Below are 25,043 nucleotides of genomic sequence, written 5' to 3'. Positions count from 1 at the left end.
TGGCTGCATCAAATACTTGCTCAATGTCCTTGTCATTTGCCTGCAAACTACCATGCCTGGGCTTCTTGCACTTCCATAGGCTGACTATCTTTAGCTGTACCAACGTGCGCACGCAATCACAAAAAAAAAGTGTGCACACACGCATGGGGTGGACGGGCGGGCTTGATGGATTGCTATTATTGGTAGGCAATTCTGCACATACATCATGGCACAAGTATAACGCTGGCTCCATCATTGAAAGGCAGCCTAGCAACATGAAAATCTAGCTCTAGAACCATGGCACCAACATCAAGGTTTGGTCATTCCATATCGAGGTCATCATCATCATCATCATCAGTATCATCACCTTCCCCATCATGTGGCTGAGCCAAGGGCCGAGGTGCACGTCTCATTGGCCTCTCTACCCTCCTCGTCCTCCGCTCCCAACAGTATAGAGGATCCTCTAATGTCTCCACATTGGCCGATGGCTCTGCCTTGGGGAGTCACTTGAATGGCTCTGCCTTAGGAAGTCAAATTTAGGTTGATGAAGGCATGGGATGTAGATGACCATGTGAGCAGAACCGCTTGCATTAGCCACAAAGTGCGGAGGATGCGTACCAAAATTTCATACATCTACTCAGCCTACAAGTGACATTCATCAACAGCCACATCAACCTATCGTCAACAATAAGCTTCACCCACAGCAACTGCGTTTGGGGAAGCAAAGGCGAGTGTAAACTTTCATGGTAGCCCTAGCTCATCCAGATCTATCCTTTGTGGCACATCAAGCTGACACTATCCACAATCTCATCAGCCTATTAGGAGTTGCCAATCAAGAACCACAGGGTTCTAATCTGAGGCAAAACCCACAAGACTTCAAAAGGGTCACTGAGCCAACACTTGGAGCTCTATCTACTTGATAATAAAAGAGTCCATCCATAGATAGGTTCCAGCCATCAAAACACTGATCACCGACCTTTCAGTGTCTATGAACTTTCTTTGAACAAATTCTTGACCTAAAACTTGGCCTTTGGGAAGGACCATTAGATCCAACCCTTCGCATAAATTTGTAATCTTTGTAGATGCTTGGTATCCCCAAAAACAAACTTATTAACATTTCCACTCGCATCAAGCCAACAGTTACATCCTGGCGCCTTAAAAACAGCATCTTTTATTATCATCCGTTCAACATTTTCTGCCTCCAGCATGCCAGCAGCTGCGTTATTAGTACTCATTAAGACATATGCAGCCACACAACACAGATCTAGTTGTACTACATGCTCAAAGCCAAACCTTCAAGCTTCACATTGCCCCATTCTCGACATGCACCTAAAAGAGCAGATCAACTGGCAAATTAGCAGACGATGGTGTCATCCTAACTACTCTCATGACTTCATTAAAAGCCTTGGCCCGTCCAAAGACATCAACCCTGCAAGGGAGTTCTTCGTTTGGTACAATGCCATATGTTTGCCTCATGTTATCAAACAAAATTTGGCCCTCATAGACCAAACCTGAGTGACTACATGCATTGAGCAGAGTAGCAAAAGTGACTGCATCTGGGGTAATGCCCTCCTGTTGCATCCACTGAAAACAGTCCACAGCTTCCGTGGCCAGCCCGTGCTGGGCATATCCTCCTATAAGTGCAGTCAAAGAGACTACATTTGGAGAGAAGCCCTCACTTTGCATCCGATGAAAACAGCCCACAGCTTCTCGGCCCTGCCCCTGTTGAGCGTATCCTGCAATCAATGAATTCCAAGAGACCACATCCCTTACAGGTAGTGTGTCAAGAACTTGTCGTGCTTTCAGAAGGACACCACACTTGGCATACATATCGACCACAGCATTGCCAAGAATAATGACGTCTTTTTTCAACAGCCCCTGGCTAACAATCTCATCATGAATTTGCTTGCCTAAGTCAAAATCTTGCATAATGCCACATACCTTCAAAATGCAAGCATAGATGACCACATTTGAAGGGAAACCCTCACTTCGCATCTGATGAAAACAGCTCAGAGCTTCCTGGACCTGTCCCTGTTGGACATATCCTGCAATCAATACACTCCAAGAGATGGCATCCCGCACAGGAAGTGCATCAAAAACTTGCTGTGCTTTCAAAAGTACACCACACTTGGCATACATGTCGACCAAAGCATTGCCAAGCACAACATCTTTTTTCAACAACCCTTGACTAACGATTTCTCCATGAATTTGTTTGCCCACTTCGGCATCTTGCAATATGCCACATGCCTTCAGAACAGAAGCATAGGTGATAGGATTTGGAGAGCAACCCAAGCTCTGCATCCGCTGAAAAGAGCCCAGAGCTTCCTGGCCATGCCCTTGTTGGGCATATGCTGCAATCAATGCAGTCCAAGAGACGACATCTCGGACAAGAAGCTTGTCAAGGACTTTTTGTGCTTTCAAAAGTTCACCACACTTGACATACATGTTGACCAAAGCTCCGCCAAGCACAACGTCTGTTGTCAACAGCCCTTGATCAACAATCTCATCATGAATTTGTTTGCCCACTTCTACATCTTGCATAACACCACATGCATTCAAAACGCAAGTATAGGTGATCCCATTTGGAGAGAATCCCTGGCTTCGCATTTGCTGAAAACAACTCAAAGCTTCCTGGCCCTGTCCCTTTTGGGCATATCCTAAAATCAATGCATTCCATGAAACTACATTCCGTGTTGGAAGCGCGTCAAAAACTTGCTGTGCTTTCAAAAGTACCCCACACTTGGCATACATGTTGATCAAAGCATTGCCAAGGATGATGTTTGTTTTCAACAGCCCCTGACTACCTATCTCATCATGAATTTGTTTGCCCACATCAACATCTTGCATGATACCACATGCCTTCAAAATGCAAACATAGGTGATCACAGTTGGACAGAAGCCCTGGCTTCGCATTTGCTGAAAATAGCCCACAGCTTCCCGGCCCAACCCTTGTTGGGCACATCCTGCAATCAATGCATTCCAAGAGACTGCATCCCGCAAAGGAAGCGTGTCAAAAACTTTTTGTGCTTTCAAAAGTAAACCACATTTGGCATACATGTCGACCAAAGCATTGCCCAGCACGACGTTGTTTTTCAGAAGCCCCTGATTAACAATCTCATCATGAATTTGTTTGCCCATGTCAACATCTTGCAGAAGGCCACATGCCTTCAAGATGCAAGTATAGGTGAAGGCACTTGGAGAGAGGCCCTCACTTTGCATGCGATGGAAACAACCTAGAGCTTCTTTACCCTGCCCATGTTGGACATACCCTGCAATAAGTGCAGTCCAAGAGACGGCATCCCGGACAGGAAGCTCGTCAATGACTTTTGCTGCCTTGACAAATGCACCGCACTTGGCATACATACTGATCAACGTGTTTCCTAAGTATGTGTCCTTCTCAAGTAACCCACTAGCGCGAATATCAGCATGTATCCTGCTGCCTTGGTACAAATCCTTCTTCTTAGCACAGGCTTTCAGTGAGGAAATGAAAGATGGCGTTCTAAGGAGACAAACCATAGCACGGTAACGTCGAAATGGTGTGGAATCGTCGATGCCTTTGATCGCAGGCAGGCGCCCATCATACCCAGCACATTCTAGCTCTCATAACTGCTTCATTTTTTCACTTACTTGACTGCTGAGGTCCAATTTTGGAGATTTATAATAATTTACTTTTCAAATTTTATATTTTTGGGCTAGAGCCCATTGCCAGCAAGAGAAAGTAGGCAAAATTCGTGTGAAATTTCATAAAACTAGTACGGCCAGCTGCCTTCGACGGCCTCTCTCTCTCTCTCTCTCTCTCTCTCTTTGTCTCTCCCTCTTTATCGTGCGCAGAGGCGATTTGAACTTTAGCCTTTATATCGCAGTTTTCGACACGTGTAAAAGGCACTCGTTCTGCTGTTATAGAATACATATAGATGAGGAAAGTTGGGCGATGGCAAGGTGATCACACATCATGGAATGCACAAATTTCTTATATAGATCACAACATTTTTTACGAAGATGGCAAGATAAGGAGGTCTCATTGCAAGGTGAAAATTCTTGAGATTTGAAGCAAGGAGCTGCACAGTGACTGCCCCGCTGCTGGAGGCTTGCATTGTATTGTAAGGTAGTTATGTAAATTATCGTTCTCACCTCTAAAGGTATTGGAATGTACATTAGTTTGGGCTTGGACTCTAAGACATGAAAGAGCAATTTTTTTTGCATTTACATAGGGCATCTAGATTGGTTTTGCATCTCGACTGAGGTTAAGATACTTCATACGATTACTTAACGTTTTTTCAAATGATGCACAGGGACTCAGTACAGAGTCAAAAGGTAAAACATTACAAATTAAAAATAAACTTTAAAAGACTTCATATGCAATGAACTTAAAAGGAATTATTAGCATCCTTCTTTGCTGCACAGAAAACACCTATTATACAAAGCAAAAAGAAGAGGAGACTGTGACGAAATTGTGTGCAATTTCAAACAATGGCTTCATTGTCTGTTGATCTATCAAGGTCGAAGAAAACGGAGAGGAGATATTGTTGCAATTTTCAGCATGGTGCCATCGCCGGGGATCCTTGCAAACTTGGTGAGGTCATGCTCAGAACTCACTCAACTTGTGGAGTTTCCGGTGCTCTTTTGTCTCTTATTTTATTCACGGGAGACCATTGCAAGGATATGGTATATGGACACTGCACCCATTCCCCTTTGTAACATGCTTCACCCCACATTAATCACCCTAGTCTTCTTCCAAAAGAAGATTTACAATGATGAATGGCCGGTTGTGGTGTGGAGAGAGAGAGAGAGAGAGAGAGAGAGAGAGAGAGAGAGAGAGAGAGAGAGAGAGAGAGAGAGAGAGAAGATGAGGGTGTTGAGGCAAAAGGGTTCACCTTGCATCCTCTCGTAGAAACAAATGCGATGTGATGCTATGAGGATGTGAGAGAGAGAGAGAGAGAGAGAGAGAGAGAGAGAGAGAATAGAAGAGAAGAAGTTGGAGAGATGCCGGATGACATGCTGAGGAAGAAAGGAAGGAAGGAAGGAGAGAGAGCGAGAGCGAGAGAGAGAGAGAGAGAGAGAGAGAGAGAGAGAGAGAGAGAGAGAGAGAGAGATAGATAGATAGATAGATAGATAGATAGTTCTATTATCGTCCTGGGAGGTCAAATATGACCTATGGGACCAAATGAACATGTCACGTGGTGTGAGTGGAGTTCATAAGTGACTCTCGATGCTCAAAAATGGCTGAAATGAGCGTAGCAATAGAGAGTCCACATCGTGGTTGGGAGAGGAAGGTATGTAGGGAGAGCTCATGGCTGAATATATGGGGAAAAGAGGACCTAATGTGGTCAAAAGCTGAGCACTCAAGTAGTGTGTGGTACTCACTCTCTCGCACTTGACGAGGGCATAAGGTGCAAAGTCGATGACACTCCTCGCCAGTGCCCCAACGTCCTGTCTCGCAGCGTAGAGAATGGGAGCTAAGACGAATGGAGGCAATGGTGCGGATCGCACTCAACGGGATGGGCTCAAGGATGTAGGAATGGGTTCGGTTACCTCGTTCCGAGAAGAAGAGAGATTTGTAGTTTGGGGCAACGTGTGTGGTGTAATGGCTGAAGCGAGAATCTCCGGATTTCTCCCAAGCCATGATACATTGACGTTGTAAGAAGGCCTCATTAACTTGGGAGTCGATCGACGCATCCTTGACCAAGTGACATGCATCCCATCTTCCAAACCATTTCTTGATATCAAGCATCCACCCCGAACTTAGTATTTTGCTCTTGCATGTCTTTTGAACCTTTTGACTTGCTTCATATGCGATTCTAGGAAGTCGATGCAAAGGGCTACGTTGTGTCTTACGCATGTACTCCACAACCCTTTCCATGCCCAAGACCTCAATGGGAAGCGATCCGGACTCAAGAAGTAAGAGCATGTAGGGTGTTTGTGTCTTGACTTGGAGAAAGTTGGTGAGAAAACGCTTTTGGACATTCTCAAACTCTTTCCAAGTAGACTTCCCGATGCTTCCACCCCACACCTCTACTCCATAAAGAAGCACCGGTGTCACCAATGTGTCAAAGAGGTACTTTTTGAGAGCCCAACACTTGATCTCTCCTGCATTGCACATGTTCTCAAATGCATAATAAGCCCTCTTTCCGGCTTCCAAGCGACGCATTGCACAATCCTTCCATTTATGATTGGATGGAACCTCAAGGCCAAGGTACTTGAAGTGATCTACCACTTCAAGTTTCTCATTGTTGTATACAATGCATGGATTTTCGTCATTGAGGGTCTTTACAAGCATAACCTTGGTTTTGGATCCATTCATGATCAGCCCGCTATGTAGGCAAAAGCGTTCCAAGACACTCATAAGCTTTTGTGCATCTTCTAAGGTATGTGCCAAGAGCACTACATCATCGGCATAAAGCAAAAGCATGATCACCGCATTTCCAATCTTAACCTCTTCTATGCCTTCTTGCTGCATAAAATCAAGAACCATGTATTCCAATTCATCAATGAGTAGCCCAAAGAGGGTTGGGGAAAGTGGGCATCCTTGTTTGACACCAATAGTGCTTGCAAAAAATTCTGAAATTCCATCTCCCATACGTAATCGACATATCACTTTTTGGTAGATGCGAAAGACTGCATGCATAAATTCTCTCGGCACTTGAAGGCTTTGCATACGTCTCCAAAGATTTCCTCGCGGTACCATGTCAAAAGCTTTCTTGAAATCCACAAAGCAACAATACAACTTTTTTCCTTTCAATCGAGACGCTTCCATAAGAACTCGAAGAGTGACAAGGTGATCAATAGTGCTATGATGCTTTCGAAAACCTGCTTGGCCAAGCGCACGTTTGCCATTCTTTTCAGCCCATTCACTTATCTTCATCTCCATGATACATCCAAATAACTTTGCCATCAAAGAACCAACCATTATAGTGCGATAGTTGTTCACATTGTTTACATCTCCTCCTTTGTGCAAAGGTTTGATCCAATTTGCACTCCAATCATGAGGCATGCCATACTGAAGTGCAAGGTTAAACATATCGCATATCCAATATCGTGTTTTCTTGCTTGTCCATTTAATCATTTCAGCCTTGACACCTTGAAGGTCACCTGCCTTGCGAGTAGCAAGTTTCTCAAGCGCGCGGCATACATCTTCAATGGTAAAGAAGGGAGACATAAATGGAAGGGAGCTACAACCCTCCATCTTATCAACATTGGGTTGCTCATAGAGGTTCTTACAATGCATATACATATCCTCAAGAGTCAAGTCACCAAAGCTCTCAACGCGCTTGCCTTTTAGATTTTGCTAAAACTTGCCACATGCATGTGCTTTCTCTTGTGCTAAAAGAAGTTGTTTTTCGACTTCCCACCTTCTCCTCTTCTTTTGAACAAGTGCTTTGTATGTGTGTGAACATTCCAAGTAAACTTCCTTGTCTTTGATTGCATCCAATCTTAGCAAGTGTTTTCGGGCTTGACTACATTCCATGTCAAACCATTTCTTCTTGGTGCTACCCTTCTTAGACCTTTTGCAAGACATGTGTTTCACCGAAAAGCATTCCTTCGCACAAGAGAAAATTACTTCTTTGAAAACTTTCCACTTGCATTCTAATGTTGGGCTCCCTTGATGCTCTATCATGCTTAACATTTGGTCCACCATATCAGCATATATAAGTGCTCGTTTGAAGTCTAGACGTAGGTACAAATGATTCACATCATGATTGGAGGCTACATGCTCGGGCCGTTTACCACACTTGAGGTCAATACATAACATCCTATGATCCGATTCCGGATTCCATTCACCAAGTGTAAAGCTTTGTATGCATTCTAGAGTGGCTTCTGAGAACAACATATAGTCAATCACGCTAGCACCATTGTGCTTTCTACATGTAAAGTCATTGGTGCCTTGCCATAGAGATACACCATTTGCAATGAGCATTCCGGTACTATTGCACATATGTAGAAGTGACTTTCCATAGTGATCCACTTCTTTTGCATCATTAGAACTTCGATTATACATGTATGAGTCATCCACTCTTCTTGATACATGCGGCATGTCGACTTGTTGTGTGTCGTGTTGTAACATATTTGTGCGAGCATTCATGTCTCCAAAAACAATGACTTCACCTTGATCCTTGTAATGAGCAATGTCTTCCTCTAGTTCAACAAAGGGCTGATCTCTATCCATATTCAAGCGAGCATAAAAGTTGGAGTCATAGTGAGGAATGTAGCAGCCGGCCACAAACATGACTTGACCATTTGGTGGGCTGATTTTCAGCCATAAGTAGCGTTTATACTTATCTTCTTTGACAATGGAAACATCTTTCAAACCCTTTTTGGTCATACATGCTACGCCTCCTTGGCCTCTTCGTTGCTTTGCATTTTTGGCCCACATCAAAGAATGTACATCGTATTTGTCAAATCCAAGAATTCGTTGCGCATCATGCTCCCATGTTTCGACAAGAAGTATCACATCGGAGTCATTGGTAAGCTCATCAATGCCAATTCCCGCATTCCATGGATACCCGTTACAATTCCAAAAGCTTATTCGCAAGCGTGAGTTGGTCTCATAGATCATGTGTCCCTATTTGTTGGGTGGACTTGCATCCTCCTCAAGTGACTTTTCTTCTTGAGATGATACCTTAACCTTCTTGCTTCTTTCCTCGTATGCTTTGCGACGTACATTTTGTTGCATAAGAGTGCGATCCTCATATACATTACAACCCGTTCCTTTGAGGTAGATCCAACCATTGTCAAGGATGATCTTTCTCTTTACCTCATCAGCCATGGTACATACAATAGGTCTTTCTCCCGAGCGAGGGACTCCTTGTTTTCCAACTCGATGTGCACCATAAGCCATGATTCCTGACATGCCAAAGTGTGTAGCAAAAAATTCTTCAATAGCAACCGCAAGAGATTGGGGTGTTTCCATGCTTTCCTCCTTGATTCCACGAATGATGATGTTCTTTGAGCGTTTTTGTCGTTCTTGTAATTCTTGAGTGTCCACATTCTCTACATTCTTTGCTTGGACAACGGCTTGCGTGATAGGAGATGTAGAAACCACATTATCCTTACATATATCAGCCCATGATTTGGATGCATTTCTCATCTCACATACATCATGTCGTATTGTATCTATCGTTTCCTCTTTCAATACATGATCACTCTCAACTTTGCTCAAGCGCTCTTTCACTACATTCATGTCCACAAGAGAGCGTTTACATTCTTGAACTTCATTCTCAAGATGCATCAAGCGTGTTGTTTGCATTTCAAGAACCTTCTTGAGGTGCTCATTCTCCACAACGAGAACTCTTAAAGTACCATTCTCCATTGCAAGTGCGCGCAACTCTTCACCTTGCTTGTTGACGGTTTCTTGTAACGAGATCAAGTAAGCCATGATCATTGCTTCCGTTGTTGTAGACGATGTGGTTGGATTAGCATCCAAATTCCTTGGAGATTTTGCATCATTCTCCATGGCGAGTGTGGCTTTTCCACCCTTGCGAGTTTTGTCTGACATTGCCTTCAAGTCGGCAACAAAAACGCAAAGTTTTGACAGTTTTTTCAGTTCTGAGATGCTGTTACAGCAAAGCCTTTCATTACACAGAAAAATTCTGTCTTTACATCAATGCGTAGAGGGCTTCGTGCTCTTCGATTGAGGCTATACATCACCTAAATTGGAGTTCGGATGAGCAAGTTATGGTCAAAAGAGTGAACTGCTGCCTACTAGGTCAGAGAGAGAGAGAGAGAGAGAGAGAGAGAGAGAGAGAGAGAGAGAGAGAGAGAGAGAGAGAGAGAGAGAGAGAGAGAGAGAGAGAGATCCTTACCTATAGTCTTACACCACCGGCTCACGTCAATATCACACCAATAACAGGCATTTGGATCTCTCAATTAGGCAACTGTAAATCTCACCTGCGAGCTAATTAAAGCTTGCACCTACAAGCCTTCATCTTTGCTTAAATAGGCCCATCTTTTCTTCACCCTCCTCTCGTCCTGTAGTAGCTGGATAGAAGATAATGCGGGCGATCAAAGGTGGTGGTGACGTTGTGATTCCATCGAGCTGTAGTAGCGTCTGCGACCACCTCGAAATCGACATCCTCTCTCTCTCTCTCTCTCTCTCTTAAAATCATCAAACCCCTGCTCTCAAAACTACTGGTCGAGACAGTGAGCAGGTGGACCTCCTCTCCAAGCTCTCCTCACCTCCACTGAAGTTTCCATGGTGGGATCACCTTAACTCACTGCATGTGAAGATAAAACTACCTTTTGGCAGTAAAGAAGGCTCCTACTTCTACAATGATCAGAATCCATCGGCAATCAGAACTCTCTCTACCATATACACCACGGCCAGTACCAGCACCTCTCTCTAAAAAAAAGCCGTGACTCGGGCATGACTCCCACTTTTGATGAGCGCAACGACATTGATATGCATGAAGTGAGTGCAGAGCATGATGGCCAAATTGCAACTCCATCACTCCCAATTAAGCCTTGGTTTCCTCCATTCTCCCACATACATACATATATATATATATATATATATATATATATATATGAATTATATCATGGGATGCAGCTATGTTCTTAAGATATGTAGTCAATCCAACCCATACAACTTGAAAAGCCTAAAAGCAGGAAGGTGATTGCCAAATAATGAACCTTGCCGCAATACGCAAATGAATACATTTGCTCACATGCACTATTGTCTTCAATGACGCGCATGTGAGAACCAACATGTAGCAGACTAAAATTTACAAATGAGTGAAGCAATCATTGAACGACGGTTAAAAAACTATAGATTTTAGGAAGAAACATGAAACTATACTAAATTACAGACATTTCCAATTGAAATCTGCTTCCACTGAAGCCGAGATGGAACAGGCGGAAACCATTCTCCCATCACGCTGCAGGGCAGTATTGGCCATTGGCTGCGGTGATGGAAGTTCTGGGCACACCGAGCTATTCCATTGACAGGTGCACGTCTTGGTCCTAATGCAGAAAACTATTTGAGAGGCGACCATGCAGTATCAGAGAAATAGCTATTCCATTGGCAGGAGTACATCGCTTAAGCAAGAGAAGACATGGTGCGAGCAAGATCGATCAAGGCTGGCCGAAGCAAAAGCAGGAGCGTGGGGGTAGAGCAGCAGCGAGAGGGGCCTGGAGCCAGAGTTACAGCAGGGCGATGGGAGAGGAGAACATGCGGACAACTGCGGCACCTCGAGAGTATTGGCATAGCAGCTAAGGACACAGTACTGGTCACGTTGTGCAGGTGAGGAGTCACGATCGGATGGAGATAGCAGCGCAAGGAGGGAAAGAATGTGGGAGCTACAGGGTTAAAAGGCATGAGTGCGTCCCCGCAACTCAATGCAATGATCCCGCTATTCAAGGCTGGGACGACGCTTGCACTAACTCTGTCCATTGGTCAAGGCATCACAATCGACCCCCGGCCATTTGAAGACCCTTGCAAGCGGGTGCTATGATGCTCCAAGAAAGGCAAGGGGGAGCCAAGAAGGCAGGGGGAGGCTCGTGGCTGCAAGCATTTGCAGCCACGTGGAGCTCCCTTCTGTCTTTTTAATATAGTATATAGATTCTCAAAATCATAGAAAGCAATTGGGAACCTTGACTCTCTCTCTCTCTCTCTCTCTCTCTCTCTCTCTCTCTCTCTCGCTCTCTCTCATGACTAGGAAAAGGATTTTTTGGGAACTTCGACTCTCTCTCTCTCTCTCTCTCTCTCTCTCTCTCTCCCCCCCCCCCCCCCCCCCCAGTGATGGGTAGACATCTGAAATTAGTCCTTGAGAAACTTTCAAACAAGAGTTGGTGGGACCATAAAAGATCATATGCTCATAGCTCAAAACTTCACTATGTGAAACAATGGTGTTTTCTTGTAAATGCTCCAAAGATACACGCCCATGCCAATCCATATACTAAAACAAATCCACTCTTTTAGTGATGCATGTAGAGCTGGTATATTGACGCTGCTCAAATGCATATTGGCATTAAAATGTTAACATTTGCACCCATGTAGCATTGAAAGAAGCATCAGTAATGAGTGAGTAGGTGCTACGATTTTTAAAAAAGAGAGTCGGAGGTGAATCTTTCCGGATGCAACGGGTAAGGTGTTGCATGAAGCAGGGAGAGGGATGAAGCCGGAGGCGGATGGGGATGAAACAGGAGGGTGAGAGAGGAGGTGGATGGTGCGGACAGGGATAAAGCGTACAGTGTGGGAGTGTGGCAGGAGGTGGACAGAGATGAAGCGGACGGTGCGGGAGGAGGTGGATGAGAGAGGAGCAAACAACAAAACAAGTTTTTTTAAAAGCGTATGCGCCTTGGGAGAGCAACAAGGCACTGGGGCTCACTTGGTGTAGGTCGTTGGGTGCGAGATTGAATCATTGAAGGGAGTAGGTTCGAATCGCATGCAAAGCCTTTTGGTTGACGTAATGTATGGCGAACTAAGGAGGGAGCTAGCCGTCATTGAATTGGAGGAATCCAGCCAATAAATGAATATACTACTGCTCTTAGGCGATACCAACTCTAGTTATTCCACACATATTGACATTGATAATGACGCTAATATTCATGTTGGTTGGGGTCGAAAGCATTGACCATTAATGCCTCTTGGCAAGTGAGTTGGAGGAATCCAGCCAATAAATGAACATACTACTGCTCTTAGGAGATACCAACTCTAGTAATTCCACACATATTGACATTGATAATGACACTAATATTCATGTTGGTTGGGGTCGAAAGCATTGACCATTAATGCCTCTTGGCAAGCCATGTAACATACAATATATAAAGTCCCATTTTTGGGTATAGAAAGCCTTCAGCGTTGATCAAGAATTTGGGCGAGTTTCTTGTAATTATTTGGTATACACGAAAGCCAAAATTAGGCACCAAGACTATAATGAATTGGTTTTTATTGGTCAAATGTGAAACATAGATTTTTAGCATTATTATGATAACGAGTCACTTTTAGCTCAAGTTACTCCAAAATTAAAGAGCTAGTCACATCAAGCTTGCATTGTGAACACGAAAATGCTTCCATAGTTTCCTCATCTACTCCAAGGAGCTACTTACTTATATTCTTTTGCTCCCACGTGCTCCCTTATGCATGATGGTTGAAAATATGAATAGAACAAAATCTAATCCTCTCTCTCTTTTGTTTTTTGCAAGTGTATTTGAAGTAGCTGATCAAGTTTGCTTAATCATTTTGACTACTTAATTATTGTCTGATGCTTCTTGCATATTGATTTTTGGTACCCTAAGTGTATATGATAGTAGGAAGGAGTAGGCGGCATGCTTGTTCAATCATTAGTTGGAATGAGTTGAACACATTCAGACAGCTATTCCAGGTTGGTAATTAGAGTTAGTTCAGATCATATCAGAGACCAGAGATTCAGATCAAACATAAGTACAATTGAAAGACTAAATTGGTACTGAAAATAGAGTGACACTCGAAAAGAGAACTAAAACTAGAATTGTATTATTCAGAAAAGCGTGTACGACTGGAGTTAGTGATGAATGAATTTTTAGCTTAATGAGAGTTACAAAGTACATTAGCTAGTGGCTCAAGATACAACGTATTAGGCTTAGGCTTAGGGACTCAAGGATCAGATCTAGAATATAGGCTTTCGGATATTGGATATCGGATTACGGATCCCCAAAATGAAGTAATGGGTCCTATTTATAGTCTTCTCGACTGGTGTCTGGCTGACTACACACAACCGTGTGCAGTTATCGTGGTAACTATCCTTGGTTTACTGCTTGTGGAAGTTTCCAGTCCAGCCATCCGCCAGCCGGCTGCTAGGGGTTGTTCGTGCCGTCTACATTTCTCCTTCCCTTTCTTGAATTTTGGTATGTAACCAAAATTTCCAAAAGACCCTAGCGGACTTTCTTTTTATCTGGTGCTTTCTTTTCAGAGGTTTTGTGCGGTGCCTTGAAAGACTCTAGAACATTGGAACCAACGTTATCCTTCTGAATTAACATGTATATGGCTTCTTGCTCCAACTAGTCTTTGCTAGCCATCTTCATCTATACTTTGTATGGTGTCAGTGAATTCCAAGTTTGGTATTAGGGTTATACAATGTGTGTTTGCCCCTAGTAAGCCTAGCCTTGGCTAGCTTATGGCAATAGGATGTAGTATGAATCCACCTCTGAGGTAAGGCTGATTGCACTTAATGCAGGATTCAAACAATATTTTAGTCATCTCTCTGAACTGAGGTTCAGAGGATTCTTTGTTAGCCAGGTCTTTCTCAGGTATCTTTGATGCTTCTACTGTCAGCAGAAGGAGCTGATTTGTGATTTTAATCAACCTTCTGAGTTGCACTTTCCATTGCCCCATGAGGAGTTGAAAATTTTGCAAATCTGCAATCAGCTCATGGACTTGGGTCTTCTTCAATGCATCCTGCAATACTTGGTTCCAAGCCAGCAACTCTGTAGTATCTTCCTCAAACCACACCCTGAGTCCATCCACGATCATGACGTAGTGTTGCTGATCTATTAGCTCGGTGTGTGGAGGATAAATTACTAGGAAGAAGTGACGTAGATCCTCTTCTTTGGCAAGGATGGCATAGAGGAGTGCTGGTGAATTTGAAAAAAATTCTAGAGAGTTCATAATCATCTAGTTAATCTCTTGCTGCATCATCTTCCTTGTGCTCCAAACCAAATGAAATAAACTTTTCAGATTGATCTCTTGCTCTCTAAACGTCATCCAAGTAGTTGGTCCTCGACTGCTCATTGCGTTATTTTCTAGTAATGCTCTGACTCATCTGTCTACAACACCTCTAGCACTCTGCATTTGAATTAGCATATCTTTTATTTGAATGTGTATGTCCTTCATGCATTGATAGGTTGGTTTTGTGCCTAAAAGATCTCCACTTGTAAACCCACTGACTTGAGGTTGCCAGTGGTTACATCTTTTATGGTTGGGTTTACTACTTTGTCATCAATGATTAGACACCACTCTCGAACCCTCTCTAGTACTTAGATACAACTCGAATGTGGGGGTAGTTTGCAAACTATCTAGTTGTGGTAACTAGTGGATTTCCAATCTAGAACCGTTTGTCTAACCCCCACGTGGAGCATCTATCTAAAATCACTCTTGAGTAGACAGTTTCATCATTAAGGAAGTCTTGGATTTGGAGGTGCCTCTACTTCCTTAGGCGTTAATTTAGAGTTAGCAGTTTAGTGGAATAGGTATGATCAGACTCAGACTCAGATTCAATGGCGATAGTCTTGCCCTTACTAACCCTCTACTGACCTTGAGGTGCCTGTTGCCTGGTTTGTTGGTTAGTCAAGGGGTTTTGTTGTTGATATTCATTAGCAGGTGGTGCTTGGTCACCAGCATGTTTGTTCTTAGCTTGATCTAGAGCCTAGATCCCAGTGTGGACGCTGATCTGCCTACTACTGACCCCAAAGTGTCATCCTCATCATCATCATTCTTTGGTCGCTAGTCTTTGCCGTGTCTTCCTGGTCTTCATCCTCCTCATAGCTATCTTCTTTGTTCTTTTGATTTTGCAGATATTCAAAAATAGCTTCATAACTAGTATTGTGGTGTATGCACTAGCTTTCTCTTGCAGATCAATCTGGATTAACTTGATGACAGTTTCTAGATCACTTAAATTAAAAGTCAGATTGCCATCCTTGTCCATTATCTGTACCAAATAATGATAGATGTATTTCTACATGATGGCTTCTTTCCTTACATGGTGCTTTCTATAGAGCTTCATGTAATCTTCTCGTTTCACAGTCATCATCGATTTGAATCTATTAGCTACTTGTTGAGCGATTTCTTTCTCCTTTTCCATGCATTCAGCCATCTTTTGAGCTAGCTTTTTCTCTTCATCCATGACAGTGTTGGCCTCAATCAATTTATTTATCTTCTTCTACAAGGTGTCCAACTCTCTGTTGTGGTGTTTTTGTTGAAGTTGCAACTGTAAAAGCTCTTGCATCCATCTAGCTTGTGCTTTCTTGACCCTTTCCAGGTCATCTTTAATTGTTTGAAGCTCTTACTTCAACTTATTTACTTTTGAGCTAGAAATGGATGTCTGTGCTTCCATCATTTGGCCTATGGAAGACAATTGTGTTCCAACCAGATTATATAGCCGTGTGTGATATCAGTGGAAAAGTGTCCTCCTATATCTCCATTATGAGCTTCAATATTACATGCATTCGTCCCCTCATTGACACACATCTACAAAGCACACCATTGATGCCTAGTTTGTAGATTCTCTAGCAATGATGGTAAATTTTAGAATTTTTATGACCGGTTCCTTTTTCTTACTCTGGGATCAGTCTTTGGGAAACTTCCCTAGCTGAAGAAAATTATAAACATCTTGCCATTCTGGATCTGGTCCCTCTTCAACTGTAGTCTAAAATGACTCAACATCTATTGGCCCATCTCACATGAAGCTTTTGAACAACCCTTTGTGCTTCTAAAAAGGAAGTCTGCACCACAGTGTGTTTTCCCTGGCTTATGGAAAATCTTAAATTTGAACCCCGAGGGGTTCACTATTAGTAAAGGAATGACGTCACCAACGTGCAACGAAATAAGAGAAACCCCCCTATATATGGGTCCTTCCATATTAACCAACCCCTCTATATATGGACATCTTTGCAATAAATTAATCACCCCTATCTTACATATACTGATAATCTACAAAAAATTCAAATTTCAAACCAAAACATATGCCATCTACTTAGTAGGATTCCCACATACAATTTAAGGCAATAAAAGTGAAAATTTAGAAAACCTCCTTGATTAAAGATCTAAAAATATTGGAAATAAATAACCATAAGAAGATTAAGGCTCTATGAATTTAAACGACCATAAAACACCCACCACTTATAGAACCACTCAACTACAAAATTGATTCAAAGACAAGTGACTACTAATCTCCACACTAATTATTTGAATAAATTTTGACAATGAAGAACAAAACAATTGCAAAAGACTTCCACTTTTCCATACAAACATGTCAAACTAAGAACTCTTAGTGCATCGAATTGAGATGCACATGAAATCTATAGCAATGATTTTTCAACATAACAAAATAGTCTTATGATCTCATTACTACCAATCATTAGCTCAAGGACTTCATCCGACCATCCTCATTATAACGGTCTCATCTTTGGCAATAATGGTAGGGACACTGTCCATGCGGATCTTGTTCCTACACATTTGATGTTTGTAGACCTCTACCACATGCATAAAAATATCCTCACTCAAACCTATTTGATAGAAAATGGTTTTTCTCATGGCCCTCATGGTGGTCAATATGTGTGGTCCACCAAGGTTCAGAGAAAGAAAATTGTGCAATCTTGTTTCTCCCCATAGGTTGATAGCCTCGAATATACTCTTTGTTGTATCAAAATCTTTCCCTCAACATTTCTTCCAGTGTTTTGAGAGATTTTTATGAGAAATCTCCACAAGGCTTTTTCCCCCTCAAATAAGCCAATGTAAGTGCATTAACTATATCCATACAAAACTTCCTAACATCTCCCCTTCCCAAAGCTTCAAATACACTATCATAAAAGTTCTGATTCTCACACTCAATGCCGTGACCTTGGTTCTTGTCAACCAAACTTGTTTTTAAGAATTTGAACCAAAGTACTCTTAAATTGAGCTATTCTAAGAATCTTTGAGTTGTTCATGTAATGCAATCGTCTACCAAGACCTATATTTATAAGACCTCTATTGATTGTGTCTGTCAATATACGCATGATAAAATCCACTTTCATATGTCGGAGCGAGTAGCAAGGGAGCTCTTGAGATGAAGTCCCTCCACTTTCTCTTCAAAGCAAGCATTCTTTGAAGTAGTAAAGTGGAGTGTCTCATTCGTTGGTTGAGAAAATGGGGATCTTGTATCCATTTCATTTGATGCACCACTAAAATTCAGTTCCCAAGGATTTTCTCAAAATCCAGCTCGAAATTTGAGCTTCGATAAGTTTTACAACTCTGATTTGTCGATTTTCGGCTTGATTTTGATAAATTTTAAAATTTCTTTTGCCGCTCACGGCTTTGAGTTGGTCTCTTTTCTCGCTTTTTTTGGTTGTCTTTCTGTTGTTTTTGGCTTTTTCACTGTTTGCTCATTTTTTTATGGCTGCTCTTCTCGACTTTTACTCGCTTTGCGGTGTGTGACTTCCTAGCTTTGCTTTTTATTTTTGTTTTATTTTTATTTTTTTTGTTTTCTTGCCTTTTTTCCTTTTTCGACTCCTCTCTTTTTATTTTTATTATTTTTTGTGAAATTTTGAATTTTCTATAATTTTTTTTGAGGAAGTTTTGATTTTAAATTTTTTTTGGTGAATTTTTTTATTTTTATGAAACTTTCTGAAGGATTTATGGATTTTTTGATTTATTGTGATTTTTTTAATCAATTTATAAATTTTAATGAGTTTTTAGGAATTTTCTACATTTTTGTGGATTTTTTGTGTTTTTTAAATTTTTAATGAGTTTTTGTGAAGTTCTTATTTTTTATAAGTTTTTTCGTAAGTTTTTCTATATATTGTGGTGTACACGGGAATAAGACCAAACTGAGTGTACCTCCTTCGCATCTGGCACCTCCTTATATTATCATGAGAAGTAGTTACAACCATAACATGTCCGACCACACTAGGTGGCCGGACTATAAACCTGCACGACCACACACCACACCTCCCCCCTTAGGGAGAAAAAGATGGACATCTTTTTAAAGTTTTGGGCTGAGAAAGGACTCGACACAAAGGGATCAACTCCAACGCCTCATCCGGGGGGAGTGATCATACAACGGCGTCGGGGCTAAGGGACTGAGCTTGAGGGTTAGACTCGTCATCATGCCGACATCAAGGCATGGAACTCATACATCTCGCTCATGCAAACATCAGGTCTCTATCCCAATGAAATGGACAAGACGAGGAAGAATTGACTGAGGATTGGGTGCGAAATTTTTGCGACATGCATCCCTTCCCGAAGGAGCTTGGTGTGATGGTAACGGTTATTCAACAAAAACTAGATTGCGAAAGGAACCAAAGATGAAAAGACTACCACTAAACACAATGAAAACTGAAACTTCCAAGAACTGAAATCAGTAGCAAAAGACACCTCTGCAACCAAGTTGCAGTAACTCCCTTTGTCGGCGCAATGTGAGTGCATTGCATGTTGCACTTGGACCCCAACGAGCAACACGGGACTAGCAACGCAGGAATGGAGAACATCATTGTTGTCAATGGAACAAACGGAGCACAAGCTACTGCTTCCACAGAGAAGACCGAGATGGGGGCTGTCTCCTGCTCCATGAGAATTGGTCTACTCTGCTTGACGTGTGCTTCAGGCTTGCTGCTGATAATACTGCTGCTGGCAGGTATGTTGGCTGGAGTACAAATCATTAAGCCTTCCTCTAAGATCTCCGGCTCTGTATCCATGAACATTGTAGTCGATGCAGGAAATGGACAAGACGAGGAACGACTAAGGGCTAAATCATAACGAAGAGATAAATTTTTTGCGACATACATCCCTTTCTGAAGGAGCTTGGTGTGATGATAATGGTCATTCAACAAAAACTAAATTGTGACATGAACTAAAGATGAAAAGACTATCACTAAACACATAATTAAAGCTTGAGCTTTACGATTGTAGCGCTGCTTCATGACTAGCAAGACTAGAAGGTTGGGCACCTCTGCAACAAAGCTGCAGCAACTCCTTTTTGGGTCTCCTTCTTTGTTTGAATTGGTTTGTTTCTTCACTTTGAGGTTTGTCTCCGTCTAGCAGTACTCTCGAGATCCTCCTAATCTGTGGACTTGAGTCTGCATGTGGAAGAGGAATATGCAAAAAACAGTCTTGAAAATCCATTAGCATCATATTCACATCTTTGCACAAGGCCAGGCGTAGCTCTCCTTTAGCAGACCTCAAAGGAGGGGGATCCTTCTCTGGCTGCTTTGCAGCTTTGCTTGTCCCTTGCTGCTTACCTTCTTCAGAGGCGGCTTTGCTTTCCAATACCTGGGTTTCTTGTCGCTTTTTCTGAGACGGAGGTGGAGCTTCCATATAAGCATTGGTCGGGGTCCCCTCCACCACATCAGGTTCCTGAGTTAAACTCTCTGTCTCCGAGCTCGATTCGGTTTCATACTCTGACTCTACATCAGAATCAAAGTTTGGACCTTCTGAGGATGAGAGGGGTCGATGGGCTTTTTAGTATCAACCTCCATTGTATCGTCCTCTTCATTTGATTCAGAAGAGGACTCGTCTTTAGCAGAAGCCTTTGGAGCTGCAGACGGGAGGGGGCCATCACCAAAAAACCTGGAGCCTGAGAGAGGCAGTACATCCATGCGCCCATATTCCTGGCTGACAGCAGGCTTGACATGGCCGCCAAGAATTTTAACAATGAGCTGCAGGCCATAGCAGATGCCAAGGACTGTAATGTGATGCGTGGCGGTGTACTCGAAAAAGGAGGGGGGCAGAGAAGGGGAGCTGGGCTCGTGGATAGAGTGCAGGCCTCTGGAGAGAATGACGAGAGAGGGGGCGTACGAAGTGATGGTGTAGAGAGAATCTCCGTCACCAGGACTGCTTTGATACAGAGCGAAGAAGCATGAAGAATAAATAAACCAAAGGAGGCAACGCTTCCCATCATGGCTGTGCTTTTCAAACTAACACCGATAGCGTATGTCAGCGAGATCGTGCCGAGCACGGCTATGGCGACCTCTGCGCCATAAAGCAGTGAAGAAAGTGACGCCTTTCATGAGCTGTAGGTAGCGCACGCCTTTCATGAGCTGTAGGCAGCGCGCTATAGCCTCTCTCTCTCTCTCTACCCAGTGTCTAGCAGCATTGCCATCGCTGGCGTAGGTATTCCCCAAGAAAATCAAGTTTCTTACTAACCCTTGCCCGTCTCCTCCACCAATGTGGTGTACACGGGATTGGACTGAACCAAACTGAGTGTGCCCCTCTCTCTTCAGGGACTTCCTTATATTATCATCAAGCGGTTACAACCATAACATGTCCGACCACATTAGGTGGCCGGACTTTACTTGCACGACCACACACCACATGCCGACCACCTAGTGTGGTCGGACATATTATGGTTGTAACTACCTCTCATGATAATATAAGGAGGTGCCGGATGCGAGGGAGGCAGACTCAGTTTGGTCCCATCTTGTGTGTACAGCACATTGGTGGAGGAGACGGGCAGAGCCCTAGGTAGTTAGGAAGTTTTCTTGGTGATCAATTTCTCTCACACTTCAGGTAGCTATGGTCAATTACGTCTATGAGCCTGGGTAGGATTTCCTTGCTCTGTTCTCGCCATCAACATGAACATGTTGTTTGCAATCGCAGTTGTAGCCCCATCCCAACTGATACCTGCATTATTGCTGCCATGTTGCTTACCTCCTGCTTCACCATAATGAACAATATTCAAGAACCCCTTCTTTCACCTTCACCTTCGTCGTCTTCTTCCTCTGCTCCTGCCATCCATAGCCATAGCCAGAACTCGTACAACCTCAACACCCAGCTCGTCAATGACAACCTCTCTTCCTTCTTCGAGAAGGTTGACTCCATATCCTTCAGCACCGAAGCTCTCCGCCAAGCTTTCCATGTCCTGGAGCAGGAGCAGTCCAAACAATCCCCCAAGAACTACATCGCCCTCAGCTCCAAAATGTAGGCAGATATCGACAACATCCTGTCCTCATAGGCCCGATCCATCAAAATTAGCCTTGATTCTCTCGATAAAGACAACATGAACAACAGAACGCTGCCCGGCTGCCATGAAAACAGCTCCGTTGATAGGGTTAGGGTCTTTGTCACCAATGGTTTGAGGCGCAAGCTGAAGGGCTTCATGGATGACTTTTTTGCATTGCAGAAGAAGGTGAGAGATGATCATAGGGATGACTTGTGCAGGCGGGTTTTTGCACTCACAGGGCAAATTGCGAGCAAAGAAGACGTTGATGAGATGATAGAGGCATGTGAAACAGAGAATTCCTTGCGCAAAGCCATCGAAGAGCAAGGGAAAGGTGGGCAGGTCAAGCTTGAAGCAACTGTACATCAGATAGAGGAAAGGAATGCATCGGTGAGGCATTTAGAAGAGAGTCTTTTGGCTCTGCATCAGATCTTTCTTGCCATGGATGCTGCACATCCAGAAAGGGAGGGAAGTGATAGTGACGGTAATGTAGTAGCAGAGAGTGCGCCAGTGAGGAGAAATTATATCTTAAAGCTGGACTAATTCTTCCTATTGCTTCCCTCTACAAAGGAGTGGCTAGCTGGTTATCATGCCTTGATTTTTGTCAATGTTTTGTACAACAATGTACTATCAAAGTCCGCTATGCGTCCCACTCTCTTGGTTTGTGGATGGTTTTCAATTGTTCTTGTTTTCAACATGCTCAAATCGTTGGGAGTTGCTGCAGCTTTATTGCAGAGGCGCCCAACCTTCTAGTTTTGCTAGTCATGAAGCAGTGCTACAATCGTGAAGCTCAAGCTTTCATTCTGTGTTTAGTGATAGTCTTTTCATCTTTAGTTCATGTCGCAATTTAGTTTTTGTTGAATGACCATTATCATCACACCAAGCTCCATCGGGAAGGGATGTATGTCACAAAAAAATTATCTCTTCGTTATGATTTAGCCGTTAGTCCTTCCTCGTCTTGTCCATTTCATTGGGATAGCAACCTAATGTTTGCATGAGCGAGATGTATGAGTTCCATGCCTTGATGATGTCGGCATGATGACGAGTCTAGCCCCCAAGCTCAGTCCCTTAGCCCCGAAGCTGTTGTATGATCACTCCACCTGGATGAGGTGTTGGAGTTGATCCCTTCCCGTCGAGTCCATTCTCAACCCAAATTGTAAAAAAGATGTCCATCTTTTTTCTCCCTAAGGGGAGAGGTGTGGTGTGTGGTCCTGCAGGTAGAGTCCGGCCACCTAGTGTGTCCAGACATGTTATGGTTGTAACTACCTCTCATGATAATATAAGGAGGTTCCGGATGCGAGGGAGACAGACTCAGTTTGGTTCCATCTTGTGTGTACACCACATTTGTAATTTTTAAGAACTTTTTTCTTTTTATTTTGTGACTTCTACTATGGAAGATTGATAGGAATGATGCGCAAACATGCTTGTGGTAGCCTTAGGCTCTCAAGCGCCAAATGGATTAGTCATCCATTCTAGAACGATGTCATGGGGTAACATAGGGATCCTCTACCCGCTAGAAAAAGGACTAATGAATAGGCTTTATCTTCTCTACCCCATAGTCGAGGATGACTATGATTTCAAGAGAGAGGTAATGTCATAATAACTAATATCTAATTATCCTAAATGATTCTCTCATGTTAAATTGATAATTTAATATGGGAAAGTACCAGGGGAGAAAAATCTAGAATATTGGCGAAGCTGGCATACCGGCCACAATAGGGATCCAAAGGGGGGACCATCTCCAAAAGATCAATGTGCAACAATGGGCTTCAGAGCCCCTAAGGTTCAGCATCAGGACTTCCAAAATGCTAAGGTTCCAATTTTCAATGTAAAGTCCAATGGTCAAACCTTAGGGATATTGGATGCTTTGTAAGTGTACAAAAAAGTCTTCCTAGATCCCTACATAGGAGGGGGCGAGCCCTTTTAGTAGGCGATGAGAGAGAAACACACACACACACACACACACACACACACACACACACACACACACACACACTCTCATACAAGTCCCTTTACACAAAGGGCGTAGTGGAAACATGTCAGCTCCCTAGCCCAGTTGCCCCCAAGATGTACTCAAATCCTATTGGATGGCCATAGAGATGGACCAATGAGAATTAGTCTAGAGTACTTTTAGTTTCATTCATTTAAAAACACTTGATAAAAGAACCAATATGAATTAAGATCTCTAGAAACCTATTGGACAGTCTCCCAAGGGGTCCAATGAGCATTCAGCAGCCTAATGGCTTGCCTGCTCCCTATTGGCCAAAAGACAAACGGGTCCAATGAGAGTATAATTGCATTAATTAATTACCTAAAGCTCTCACAAAAGGGGAAAGGGGGACACATGTCACAAGGCTATCACTTATGCTTCTAAATTTGATTGGCTAAGCTTTGCAGGGTCCAATGGGGTGTCAGCATGAGTATTTTGCAAGAGGGGTCGACCAAGAGAGAGAGGGGTCTGAATTTGACAAGGCATTATCACACACACACTCACACAATCTCATGTGTGAAGCAAGAAGAGACTCTCTCTCTCTCTCTCTCTCTCTCTCTCTCTCTCTCTCTCTCTCTCTCTCCCCCTCCTTCGCAAGCTTTAATGGAAAACTCATCACCTACTTCAAGCTTGTGCGAAGGGAGGCCTACACTAACAACTCTTGGCTTTGTGATGCAAATCCAACCAAGAGCCAAGCTTCAATGCATGCTCATCTCCTCTACCATGCTAATTACTAAGTTATGCTAAGCTATTATGAGTGATTATATGAGGAGATATACTTCTTTCTCGTAAGATCACTCCTTCTTCCTCTCAATCTACTCTCATGCTCCGCTAGCTCTCACCATCTTTGAAGGTGTGTGAGGTCTTAGGTTTGAGACGGTGAGGGAATTGATGTTGTGTTTTGAAGTGTTTGCTAGTGCTTGAAGCTTCCATCTTCATTGCACTAGCTAGTAATTGAAGGAACATGAAGAATTGTATTGTACAATGTCTCCCTTGATGGGGGAAACCTATAATACAAATCCTTTTGGGGGGGATTGGCTCCATATAAATCCGGTCCTCAATTGTTGTCAATAGCTTAATTTCTCTCTCTTTTGAAGTATTGTTCATGCCTATCTAACTAGGTGTTATGCTTTTTGTTGCTCTCTCCATCCAAGCACTCTTGCTATGCTCATTAGGAATCTTTTCTAATGAAATGCTCACTATGTCTATGCTATTTTCCACTACACACAAGTTACTAGGCCATTAAATGTTACACATCTCCTTTTATCTCCGTGCCTTCATCTGATTAGTTAGTTGATGAAGGGCTTGGACTAGGAAAAGGTTGATCTTCTTGTTTGGTATTGGGTGAGGATGGTCTTGGAGATATCTCCCCCTGTTCCTGTTGAGTTTCAGTTGGTTTCCCAACTTTTGCTTGTTGTGGTTGTTGAACAGTTGACTCTTCTCTGGCTTTTCTTTGAGCTTCTAATGCC

At 43.0% G+C, this 25,043-nt stretch overlaps 1 protein-coding gene and 1 pseudogene across 1 annotated transcript; one reads left to right on the top strand and one right to left on the bottom strand.

The window, feature by feature from the left end:
- Positions 1–281: 281 nt before the first annotated feature.
- LOC147446524 (pentatricopeptide repeat-containing protein At4g18520, chloroplastic-like) lies at positions 282–3,612 on the bottom strand. Its single transcript, XM_086525745.1, has one exon. It carries the CDS (start codon positions 3,493–3,495, stop codon positions 1,309–1,311), a length of 2,187 nt encoding a protein of 728 aa, XP_086381871.1. The 5' UTR covers positions 3,496–3,612; the 3' UTR covers positions 282–1,308.
- Positions 3,613–21,284: 17,672 nt separating this feature from the next.
- On the top strand, positions 21,285–22,127 carry LOC147446523 (syntaxin-132-like; annotated as a pseudogene).
- Positions 22,128–25,043: the final 2,916 nt, after the last annotated feature.

The sequence above is a fragment of the Adiantum capillus-veneris genome, chromosome 12 (assembly GCF_014529385.1).
Source record: "Adiantum capillus-veneris isolate H3 chromosome 12, ASM1452938v2, whole genome shotgun sequence".
NCBI lineage: Eukaryota > Viridiplantae > Streptophyta > Polypodiopsida > Polypodiales > Pteridaceae > Adiantum > Adiantum capillus-veneris.
Note: the sequence above shows the minus strand (reverse complement) of the source record. Positions and strands in the feature narration are given on the sequence as shown.